This window comes from Bos indicus, chromosome 22 (genome assembly GCF_029378745.1).
Source record: "Bos indicus isolate NIAB-ARS_2022 breed Sahiwal x Tharparkar chromosome 22, NIAB-ARS_B.indTharparkar_mat_pri_1.0, whole genome shotgun sequence".
NCBI lineage: Eukaryota > Metazoa > Chordata > Mammalia > Artiodactyla > Bovidae > Bos > Bos indicus.
Genome location: NC_091781.1, coordinates 18,833,611 through 18,845,873, shown reverse-complemented (window position 1 = coordinate 18,845,873; position 12,263 = coordinate 18,833,611). Strand labels below are relative to the sequence as shown.

Here is a 12,263-nt window from a genome sequence, read left to right as displayed (position 1 = left end):
ATATTCACTCATCCTTTCCTCCTTTCTGGATGCCCACTATACCCCAGGCCCTTTTTTGGAGTTCTGGGTATATAACAATGCTTAAAAATCAGACTTGCTTTTGGGGAGTTCCACATACATATATACATTTTTCCTTTTTATCTATAGTCACCAGCACTGGATATGGAATTCAAATGGAGCTAAGCCATGGCTCTTTCTTTTTATTTATACTTCATTGGACTGATGATCCCACAAATCTTTTCAAACCTCCTCATGGGATCAATTCCCTTATGCCCTTTCTCTGCATCTCTCAAGGCAAAGAGGCATTATGCCAGTGAGATGAAATCATTCCATCCCCACAGCATGCTTACCTTGCTTCAGGAAATGACTTTGGACCCTAGGACCCTGTTTGTATCTGTACTCTGTACGCATGTGTGTGTGTGCTAAGTTGCTTCAGTCGTGTCCAACTCCTTGTGGCTCCATGGAATGTAGCCTGCCCAGCTCCTCTGTCCATGGGATTTTCCAGGCAAGAAAAATGGAGTGGATTGCCAAGATCCCCCTTCAGGGGGATCTTCCCGACTCAGGGATCGCACCTGCGTCTCTTACATCCACCTGCACTGCAGGCAGGTTCTGTGTGCTCCTCCCTATATACCTGTGGAGCAGAGCCCTGAAGCTCCGCATTTCAGCAGAAACACTGGAGTGGAGCTGTGAACAGGGAGATCAGGGGAGGGTTTTGTGTTCATGTCTGTGTCCCTTGGCTCTCTTGGGTATTTGGCACATAATTCCAGGCAGCTGACTTCACCGCCTCTGTTTTCTCCCTGTTTCCCCTTTTCTTCAACCCAATTGTCTTCTTTTTCCTCCTCCTCCTCTTCTTCCCGTTTCCTTATCCATCCTCTTCTTTTCCCTCCTTGTCTTCCTCTTTCTTACCCCCGTCTCCCCCTTTCCTCCTCCTTCTCTTCTGTTTCTCCTCTTCCTACTCTCTCTGTTTTTCTCTCCTCCTCTTTTTATTTTTGTAAATATCATGTGATCTTTCAAATAAACACAAAAAACAGAGGGGATACTGCAGTAAATCCCCGTGTATTCATCACAGAACCGCAACAATAGTCAATATACAGCCAGTGTATATTCACATGTACTCCACATGTTTTTCTCTCACCTTTGCCCATTTCAAAGTAAACCCAGAGATTTATTTTTTTTGATACTTCAGTATGTTTTCTAAGAGATACTCTTAATATAACACACCAACACACACAGTAGTTCCCCACAATCATCCTACTGGGCTCTCCTTTTTTTCTTGAAGTCTTCTTAAAATTTTAAAATGTTTTTTCCACTCTTTTTTTAACTTTTGCAATTTACTGTTGAAAAAAATAGATTACTTACTATTTTTGTAGAATTTCTTACATTTGGATTTTGCTTTCATCTCTGCAATGTTGACTTGCATGTGTATTTTCTGTACTTCCTGTAAATTAGTTAATACCTCCAAAAGCTTGGTCAGGGTTTACGCTGTTCTTTCTTTCTCTTTATTTTCCTCTCCTCTCCTTTTCTTTTTATTTCCTCTTTCTTTCATACTTTTTCTCCCTCCTTCCTTACTCTCCTTCCTCCCTACCCCCCCTTTTTTCCCTTTCTTTGTGTGGGAATCTGTTTATTGATCTGACAAAACATTTACCAGTTGATACTGTACATTTACCAGTGCCTCATATCCAAAGACAGATATCTGCCTTTAATTTTGTGAGATGTTAAGATCACAAATGAAAATGTTTCTATTTAGGGAGGAACAAATACTGGGGGCAAAGAAGCTAAATTGATGTTTAATTTTTACTCTGAAAACTCATCTTTTTGTATACTCTTATGCAGACTCACATATACAATGTCATTGTCTAAATTAAGGCAAATAACTTATAATTTCTAAAACAAACAAAGAAAGAGGATGGTGGAAGAGAAGGAAGAGGACAAGAAGAAAGGGAAAGATTAGCAATAGTTCCAGTATCATCCCCCTGACCTACTGTCTCTAAAGTTCTCATCAGCCTGCCACCTCAGGGTTTTAGTAGCTATTGGTGATGATAGTAGAGACCCAGTATTTCACCTGATGTTTAAACAAATTTCTAATAAGTTGACTAGTATTCTAAAATTTCAACCTAAATATAATTCTTGGAATGGCATAAACAGAATTTCAGAGAAGTAGAATGTCATTAATGAAGGGGTTCCTGCTGAGGGGTCAGTTAGCAGACAAGGCATCTATATGAGTGTCTTTTTCTTACTCTTGTAGTCATTGCCAGAAAGATTGTTTCACCAATAAATTTACTGTTTGTGTAGAAGAAGCAGCCTAACCCATATAAATAGAAACTTAGGCTAAGAAATCAGAAATGTAGGTGACAGAGGAAATCTAGGTGAGAAGCGGAAACTGAATCTGCGCACTGTAAGAAGCCCCGTCTTCTTGTTTGGTGTATCAGGGTTTCTTGTGTGAGTTTCAGAAGCACTGTTCTTCCCTGTGCTCAATTGGCTGGCAGTACCTACAATAGACTTCTCTTGGAAGTCAAGTTCTTGATTGAGTCTCTCAGAACACCTTCTACACATTGGGGGTGGGTGAAACTTGGGTCTGAACTATAGTTCCTTCCAATTTGGTGCCTTGTATGCATTGTGTAATAGATATATATAGGTTTTTCCCTGGTGGCTCAGACGGTAAAGCGTCTGTCTACAATGCGGGAGACCCGGGTTCGATCCCTGGGTTGGGAAGATCCCCTGGAGAAGGAAATGGTAATCCACTCCAGGACTATTGCCTGGAAAATCCCATGGACAGAGGAGCCTGGTAGGCTATAGCACATGCGGTTGCAAAGAGTCGCACGACTAAGTGACTTTGCTTTCGCTTTCTATGCATTGTATAAAACCTACCCCTGCTAAAACATGTTGACTCACTGCAGTATCATTGCCTGCACCCATCTTGAAATAAAAAATGGAAGTGCAGAGAAAAACCCAGCTGTGCCAATTAAGTGGTCTTCTGGGAAGCATTCTCCATGGAAAATGGTAAGAAATGAGGATTTGTGGTCAGACATCCTTTTATTCTTTGCTAGAGTTGTTTTGCAATGGCACCCCATTCCAGTACTCTTGCCTGGAAAATCCCATGGGTGGAGGAACCTGGAAGGCTGCAGTCCATGGGGTCGCTGAGGGTCGGACACGACTGAGTGACTTCACTTTCACTTTTCACTTTCATGCATTGGAGGAGGAAATGGCAACCCACTCCAGTTCTCTTGCCTGGAGAATCCCAGGGACAGGGATGGGGGAGCCTGGTGGGCTGCTATCTATGGGGTCGCACAGAGTCGGACACGACTGAAGTGACTTAGCAGCAGCAGCAGAATTGTTTTTGCATCTATAGCAGGATACTCACTGAGTTCACTGCAGAACATACTGTTAGTGGTTTGAGTCACAATTTAGTCATCCAAAGTGGAGGCTCAGTTATTTTATTGTGTTCTTTTGTTGCTGTTCCTCTGCCAGCCTTTTGGCAATGTCTCTGGGCATTAACTTTTCCACTCAAGAAAAGGTCAGGGGAAACTATGATGGTGGTTGACAAACTGTCCATTTTCTCCTTTCAGGAAACTCACGTGAAACATTCGTTGGAGTATGAGGATGTAAAACTCAGGGCTAGCATGAACTTTGAGGTTATTTGTGGCTCTAAACTCAAGTTGGAAATAGAAATAAACAAAGGGAAAGCTCCAGGTTCGTGGCTTTTCCGTGTGCAGCTGTGGACGGAACCATTTAGTGAACGGTCTCTAAATGAAGTAACAGAGGGATGGGAAATGGTACCCACGAAAGCACTGGGAAGTTTTAGCATGAAACCGTGAAAAGTGCTTAGCACAGAGCTGTTGCCCAGGAAGAGCATAGTAGGTGCAGGCTGCCTATTGCACTATGACAAAAACCACCATTGTTCTTTGCACAAGTGGCTTGACTCATTCAGTTCTTACTTAGCCTCAGCTCCAAACAGAGGCCCAGTGGCAGTGAAGGCCTTTGGTCTCAATCCGGAACTTCTGACTTTTCTTCTACTGGTGTTTCTTGGTGTGATTTGTTACCAGATTCTATGAATGGGGAGGTCACTGTCCAAAAAAAAAAAAAAAAGCCACAAAAGAAATTTGCATAAAATAGAGTTTTATTTTACCATTGACATTCATCTTAGAAAGCTGGACCCATGAGAGAGAAAAAAAAAATCTCTCTGAGGTAGTTATTTACATATTTTTAAATTACGGGAGGGAGTACAGTAGCATTTTCATAAGGCTTGCCTGGTCACTGTAGTGTTTTGAGAACTTGCAACATTTTCTAGTGCTCCAGGATATCCTCTTTACCTAGCTAGATGCTTTCCCTACATCCTCTTTACCCGGCATCTAGCAGTTCCGTCACCACTTGAATATGCCCCGACTCTCTCTGCGACATATCTTTTTCTTGTTTTTGTTAAAGCATTTATCATTTGCAAACTACCCAAGCATTAATATTTTAGTTAATTATATACAGTACCACTCAGGACTTTAGCCTCAAGAAATTTTTACGTTTGTGGCTTTATGGTCAATAAAATGTATTTCTGTAGTGCAGAAGCCCAGTCTGCAGGAGCATGTCTACTTCCAAGAGGTCTTCCTGATGCAAATAACTGTCATTAATATGTGACATCAAAATAAAAATTATAATTTATGAATCCACTAGAAACATAGGATAAACACCTGGCCAGTTGTTCATATCTGCTTTTGGGTAGGTTTCTCAGTTCACACTGGCAAGTATCTTTGGTTTGTTTCCTGCTTAAGCCCAAACCCCTCTTTCTTTTAGTTTAATTTTGCAATAGGATTATTTCTATTAATAATTTCAGATCCATAACTTCTTACATTTTCTATTCTTTTTTTCTCCCTAATAGTTTGCTCTTACAGATTACCTAAGGCATATATTCTGAGAAAATAGTATATTAAAATCGGCAAGATAAGTAGGTCTTTCAAAGAGAGAAGACCTCGCTAGCAGAACAAACACTAGAAATTCTGGTTGTGAGAGAGTTTGTGTAGAGCAGCTGATAGTTTATTCAACAAAAGCTTACAGGAGTGTGCATTTAAAGATAAATACTGGACTGTTTGGGTAAAAATAAAAATACATCAGAAAATCAGGAGATTTTAAAAGGAAAGCTTCTTTGCATGCTGAGGAAATAAAAAAAATAATTAATGCTTTGGAGTTCTCATTTTATCTAAATCTCAAACCCTTTCCTGGGAAATGTGATGAAAAGGATGAACTTCATTCAAGAAAAGAATATAACGACATCTCAGTTCATCAGAAAGCCTGAAAGAATGAGGTGTTAACTGTGAACTGACGGAAAATGTTTTCTTTTTTTTCTATTTTAATCTACATTGTTAAAAATATTTCTTGAAACTACCCTTCTTTGCAATTTTGTTGGGGAGAAAGCATTCTTATGCTTGTCCCTTGAGATGTTATAAAATGGTACATGGATAAGAAGTGCAGTGTTCAAAAAAGCCTGGGAAACATTGATTATCAAGCTTTTTAGTTAAATAGATATTGAATGTGTCACTTAGAAAAAAGTGTACAGTATTCTTGGCTTGGCTAACTCACAGCTCAGTAGTATTTTCACATCACTACCCCATTTTTATTCTGCTGTTATTTGTATGCTGGGTAATTGGCTCAGGACCACAAAATGACTAGAGTAATTGCAGAATGTGTGTGTGCAGATATGTGCATGCCTGTATATGTGTATGTGTTGGGGATGTGTGAAACGTCTGATACAATTGAGTTCCATCTCTCTTTGAGAGCAAATGAACTTTCTCAGGAATTCCCCTATATACTTAACATTTTTATTGACATATAGTTGATTTACAGTTTTGTGTTATTTTCAGGTATACAGCAGGAGATTCAGTTATATCTACATAATTGTGCTCTACAGTAGGTCCTTGTTGTTTAACTATTTTATATACAGTAATGTGTGTCACTTAATCCCAAACTCTTCATTTGCCTGACTTTCCCCTTTGGTAACCATAAATTTGTTATCTGTGTCTATGGGTTGATTTTTGTTTTGTAAATAAGTTCATTTTTGTTATTTTATATGTGGAACCAATAAACTCTTTTCTTACATCTCATCATGTAGAATTGTAACCCTGGCCTGTTCCTAAATTAGTGCTTGCTGAGGAGGAAATTGAGTTGTCTTAGATAAATGAGGATTGAGTCAGTGAGGCTCAGGAAATGTCCAGAAGCCCGTCCTCCTGCAGTGGCTGCTGGTACTAGAAGAGACCAGATCTCAGTTAGAGGAGGAGGGGTAGGGTGGTAGATGAAAAACCAGAGACTCTGAACCTGGTGCACAGTTGCATTTACCACAGTAGGGGAAATAAAGTTAGCCTTTTGTTGTTAATGAACTTGATGTTGTTGCCGAAACACAGCCTCTGATCACTGGTACTGAACAGAAATGCAGAGACAGAGTTTTGGGTGAAGTAGAAAAGAGTAGCTTTTATCGCTTTGCCTGGCAGAGGGGGCCACAGCGAGCTAATGCCCTCAAGACCATGTGAGAGGGTTGTGAGGAGTTTTATAGTGTTCAAGAAACAGGGCGTGGTCAGCAGGAGGATCATTCTCGGACTGGTTGGCATCAAGGTGGAGTTTCAAGCATCCTCGTTCTTCTTGGTTTCAACCGTCTAGGGTCTATGTACTTGTGGTCAGCAGTTTTCCCCTGGAGGGGGTCTGCTTCCTGTAAAAACAGCTTAGACCTTTGTCAATATCTTTTGGGTAACTGGGAGTTCAGTGATTCTGTCATGTGGCAAATTTATGGTCTAAATTCTTACCAGTTCTCCAGCCAACAGCAACTCTTTGTTTCTACATCTTCACATTTACCAAACATTAACTCTTCAGCTAGCATTTTACTTAAGAAGATAAGGACACAGGGGCCATACACAGCTTCATTATGAGGCTACATTTTCCAAGTCCTAGTGGCCCCAAAGACAAATGTGCACCTTTTCCTCACAGCCTTTAATAAGCTAATGTATCTGTCTGGTGACTGTTCCAAAGAGGGATAAAGCCTATAATGTTTCACACATAATAAAGTATTTCATCATTTAAAATATTGCAATTATTTTTCAAGGCATTCCATCTGGTATGAATGTCTTTATAAAAGTAGTTGAAAAACTGCTGTCTTGAATTACTAGTCTGAACCTGTTTCATAATGTATATTTTGTAATGGTCATAACACCTTCAAGATTGCCTTTTTAAGTACTATAAAAAATAAGAGAAATTTGTAAAGTAGCAGGTTATAAAAGTAATATTAGAAAATGAATTGCCTTATATCCATAAGTATAGTAAAATGTTAATATGAGAACCTAGTGAGTTCACTGTAAACTTCTTTCATCCTTGCTCTACATTTAAATTTTTTCATGACAGAAAGTTGGACAATAATAAACGACCACAACAAAACGAGGAATAATTTTTTTGTATGCAACCATAAACCAGTGGAAGTACTCAGGAAAGAAAGCCATACTTATAATTGCAAAACCAAGTAAAATACCAAATGCTAACTTTCCACAAAACACTCAAAACTCACGTGAGAAAAATTTTAAGACAGCATTAAAGGAAACAAAAATAGACGAGCAAATGGAAAGTCACACATGGGCATTCTCACCTTTGTAGACTTGTGTTCTAGCTAAGTGCTACAGCATATACAAATACAGTGTAAACCCAGGAAATGTGATACCAATTTTTTTTTTCTCTTCTCAAGATAGGTAAGTAGTTAGTAAAACTCATTTGAGTACATAAACAAAAACTACCAGAACATTTGGGGAGGGGGAGGAATAATAATTATAGTGAGAGAGAGGTTAAATCTACCAGTTATTAAAATACATTATAAAGACTTTATAAATGAAACTGTAGTGTTGGCTCATGAATAAACAAATCAAACAGTGAAATAAATGTTAAAAATCCAGAAATATATCTAATTACACATGGAAACAGTATATAATAAAGGATACACTTCATATCAGTGAGAAAAGTTGAACTGACGTATGTTACAATAACTAGTTATATGAAAAAAGATAAAATTTTAATTCTTCACATTGCACACCAGAATATATTCCAGGTGGATGAAACATCTAAGTTTAAAAAATAAAATTATATAAGTGCTAGAAGAAAGCATGGATAAAAATCATTCTATACTCTGGGAGTGGGGCATTTTTTCTAGCTGTGATTGAAAATCCAGAGGCAGTAATAAGAAAATAAATTGGTTTTTTTAAGAAAAAGTGTTTTTATCTAATATAATTTTATGCAGAAAATATCTAAAGTGAGTAAAAGAAAAATGACAAACTAGGAAAAATATTTGCAACTTAATCTGAAAGAATGAATATACTTTATTAATAAAACTATTTTTTAAAACAGAAGAAAATGACTTTTAATTAAAACATATAGCATAAAATAAATACAATAGCTTTGAACTGTATGCAAATATATTCAACCTCCTCTGTAGTAAGAAAAATGCAAATAAAAATATACTGTTACAGCATTTCTCACCTATATGACGGAAATCCAAGTTTGAGGACATGCTCAGTTGTCAAGTTGTTGGGAAATGAACTCTCACTCTTTGCTCGTGGGAGAGCAAATTAGTGCAACCCCATTAGAGGGGAATTTGCCAATATTTAGCAAAAAACTCTTGAGCACAGCAATCGCCTTTCTCAGACTAAATGACCAAAATATTCAGATAAGAACTGAGAAACACACATTTTCCACGGCTGTTCATTGCACTACATTTTTAGACTGTTGGTTAGCATGATTATTATTCTAAGAATGTTACCTGTTTATTACAGAATTGAGGAAATAAATAGTTATAATGGTGTCATTAAGAACCAAGATTTTCCTCATTAAAAAAAAAAAAAAAAGAGGCAGACATGTAAGGGTGTCGAGATAAGCAAACACCCTGTGGTCCAGAATTTGAATTGGAGGGAGCAGTGTGGATTCATGACAGATTTTATCTTCTCCCAAACAGATCCCTGCTCTAAACACACTGCACAGGTCTAGACCCAGTGAAGAGCAGTGAGCACAAGGTTGATTGGTACTTGAATGGTATACATATGAAACACAGAAGTGTCTGCCATTTGAGATACTAATGTGTGCTCTGTAAAGCAAAAACACGAATTCACATAATTTGGGGAAATTCTGAACTTCCACCTTGGAAATTATACTTTATGTTAAATACTCTGAAACAATCTCTCAGTAAAGAAATCAGGTAATGTTGAACACAGTGGCTGTGGGGAGCACTCTGTTTTGTAGGGGAATGGACTGGGATTGTAGAATCCCTGTTGTTTCATTCCTACACAAATGTGTCATTGAAAATAGTCTGGGCAGTGCTGCTGTGAAAGTGAAACTCAGTCTGTGGTTAACTATTTGTCGTAGAGGTTCGGGAGTTCTAAAGAGAGTTCCTGGTATTATCATGTACTTAATGAATGACTAATACAAGTGTTTTTTAGAATCTATCAGATATAAATTCTGTGTTCAGTGCTGGGAATGTAACGGGTGTGAAAAGGAAAGGAAAGTCTGGTAAAGCATTAAAATGCAGTGATACTATTAATTTGATTATAAAGATTTGAAACATTTTATGAAGATCTTTGTGATCAAGAAGCTAAGTATAAGCAACAATTGTACTATGCCATGGAGTGAGAATTAAATTATGATGAGCAAAAGCAAGGAGGGACATTTCTGGCAAAGCAAAAAGCTTGAGCAAAGATAACTTAATATTAGAGTTGATGTTTACAGGAAAAATAGCCATACTTGTCTGGAGCAAAATATATATGTGTGCGTGCCTGTATGCTAAGTTGCTTCAGTCGTGTCCAACTCTGCAACCCTATGGACTGTAGCCCGCCAGGGTCCTCTGTCCATGGGATTCTCCAGGCAAGAATACTGGGGTTGGTTGCCACACCCTCCTTCAGGGAATCTTCCCAAAATGTGTGTGTGTGTGTGTGTGTGTGTGTGTGTGTGTGTGATATTGTGAATTCTAGGAAGAAGGTGAGGTAGGGCCAATGAAGTCAGAGAAATGTTGCTTCTGGGTTCTGGAAGCGGGGGTTGTTATCATTGCTATTCCCATACATGACCTTGGGAAGGTGATTTCATTTCTGTGAGGCTCAGCTTTCCCATCTGTATAATGAGGACTAACAATATTTAAGTCACAAAGTGAGGATAAAATAAAAAATCATGTATATAAAGCTTTCAGCACAGTGGAGGGCACTTAATCGCTGCTGGTTCTTACTGTTACTAGGCAGAGAGGAACAAAGTGATGACTATCCTCCATTGTCAAGGGAAAACATTTGGATTTCATTTTGCAGGCGGTGAAGAACATTGCAGAATTCTGAGCATGAGGGTGAAGTGTTTAGCTCTGTGGTTTGGAAATATGAACACGGAAGAATGAGTGAATGAAGAGGGACACCTGGCATTGTGTCCTGATTGGAGATGAGGAAGCAGAAATGGGACGCTTGTAGTGTGGCCAAAACTGTTCACTTTTTAAGAGATTTTGGCTATTCGTTAGATATATGTATGTAGGAGGGTGGACTAAGAGACAAGAAAGAATTAAAAAAAAAAGACATCAGGGTTTCCAGCCTGAGCATCTGAGTTGCCAGTAATACCAAAACCTGAGACAGACAACACAGGAAGAAGGGCAGGTATATAGAAGAAGGTAGTGATTTCAGGGGTAGTATTTAGTTAGTTTTCTCTTACTTTTTTTTGGTCCATCCCCTTCTAGAATAAGTGAGCTTTGAAGATTTGAATGTGGTGGCCCAGCTTCTAATCCCATTAATCCCTTGACTCTCTGGGACCACTGTGTTTTAGAAAGAATGTTGGCTTATTACAAAGGTTGTGATTGTGATCATTAGAAGTGCTGCTTCTGAGATCTATCAAATATATCAGAAATGAACTCCCAGTAATGAACTCCAGTAATGAACAAATAGCCAGGAATGAACTCCAAAGTCAAACACCCAAAACCATCAAAGCAACCCAACATGGTAGCCAAATGTAGAAATGTGGCCTGCAGGACTGTGTTCCTCAAAGCGTTGCTTTCTTTAAGCAGAGTTGAAAGTAAATGCAAATTGAAACATTCTCCTCAACACCAGTGTTTGTGTGTGTTCCTTGTTTCCATGTGCAGGACAGGAGAGAATTGGGAAAGACTCCAACTATGAGCAGGAGGGCAAAGTTCAGTTTGTGATTGACGCGGTGTATGCCATGGCTCACGCCCTTCACCACATGAACAAGGATCTCTGTGCTGACTACCGGGGTGTCTGTCCAGAGATGGAGCAAGCTGGGGGCAAGAAGTTGTTGAAGTATATCCGCAATGTGAATTTCAATGGTGAGTCTCCGTGTTTTTTTATCCCCCTCAGGCTGACATGCGGAGTTTATGTTTTAGAAAAACAACACCTAGAGGATGCCATGCAACTCTAGTATGTCTAAAGTATTATATGTAAAACTGCTCATAATGACAGTGAAGCATTGGTACCAAAGTACTTTATGAATCTAAGAAGTCACATTATGGCAAGTATGATTTTAATGCTCTTATATATTTACCAATATTCTAATATGCTGATAGGTGGTAAACCAGATAACCAGAACATCCAATAGTATAACTCTGGGTGATACATAACTTGGTGGCATTTAAGTCTTTTGGCAAGACAGAAATTTGTCATAATCATCTGGTATATTTTTAAACAAATATTTCAAAATTCCAATATCTTGATCATGTGATATATTTTGCTTGCGCTCATTAAACGTATTTAAACATCTCTATTCCAGGCTTTTTTGGAATCCTAAGTGCTGATATTCTGGTTTCATCGGTTAAGTAGTCAGATTACAGTTTACTCTTGAGTATGTGGATTATATCGTTTCAAATGATTGTATAAATCCTAAATGTCTTATTTAGCAGTGAGTGAGCAAATGAATAAATAAATTGGGGAGGGTTATAGTTTACCTGGGGCTGTCCTGGTGGCTCAGAGGGTAGGGAGTCAGCCTGCACTGTGGGAGACCCAGGTTCGATCCCTGAATCAGGAAGATCCCCTGGAGAAAGAAATGGTAATCCACTCCAGTATTCTTGCCTGGAGAATCCCCACGGACAGAGGAGCCTGTAAGGCTACAGTCCATGGGGTTGATAAGAGTCAGACATGACTGTGCGACTTCACTTGCACTTTCATGGTTTACCCTCTTTTTCTTAAAACAGAAGTTTGTTTTTTTGCCAAATTTTTCCTTGGTGAACATCAGTAATAAGAGGAAAAGGAAGGGCCAGTTCTCTACGTGCTCAAGTTAATTGAAAT

The 12,263-nt window shown here is 38.7% G+C and overlaps 1 protein-coding gene across 6 annotated transcripts in view; it reads left to right on the top strand.

Annotated features, from left to right (window-relative positions):
* The window catches only part of GRM7 (glutamate metabotropic receptor 7), a 935,735-nt gene that overhangs the window by 613,272 nt on the left and 310,200 nt on the right, over positions 1-12,263 (top strand). For all 6 annotated transcript variants that reach the window (XR_011562970.1, XM_070776295.1, XM_070776293.1 and 3 more), the window contains exon 6: positions 11,108-11,308. Coding sequence is in view for 5 of the 6 variants with exons in the window: in XM_070776295.1 (XP_070632396.1) it covers positions 11,108-11,308 (201 nt within the window). In the remaining variant the exon portion in view is untranslated. The remainder of the gene's footprint in view (positions 1-11,107; positions 11,309-12,263) is intronic.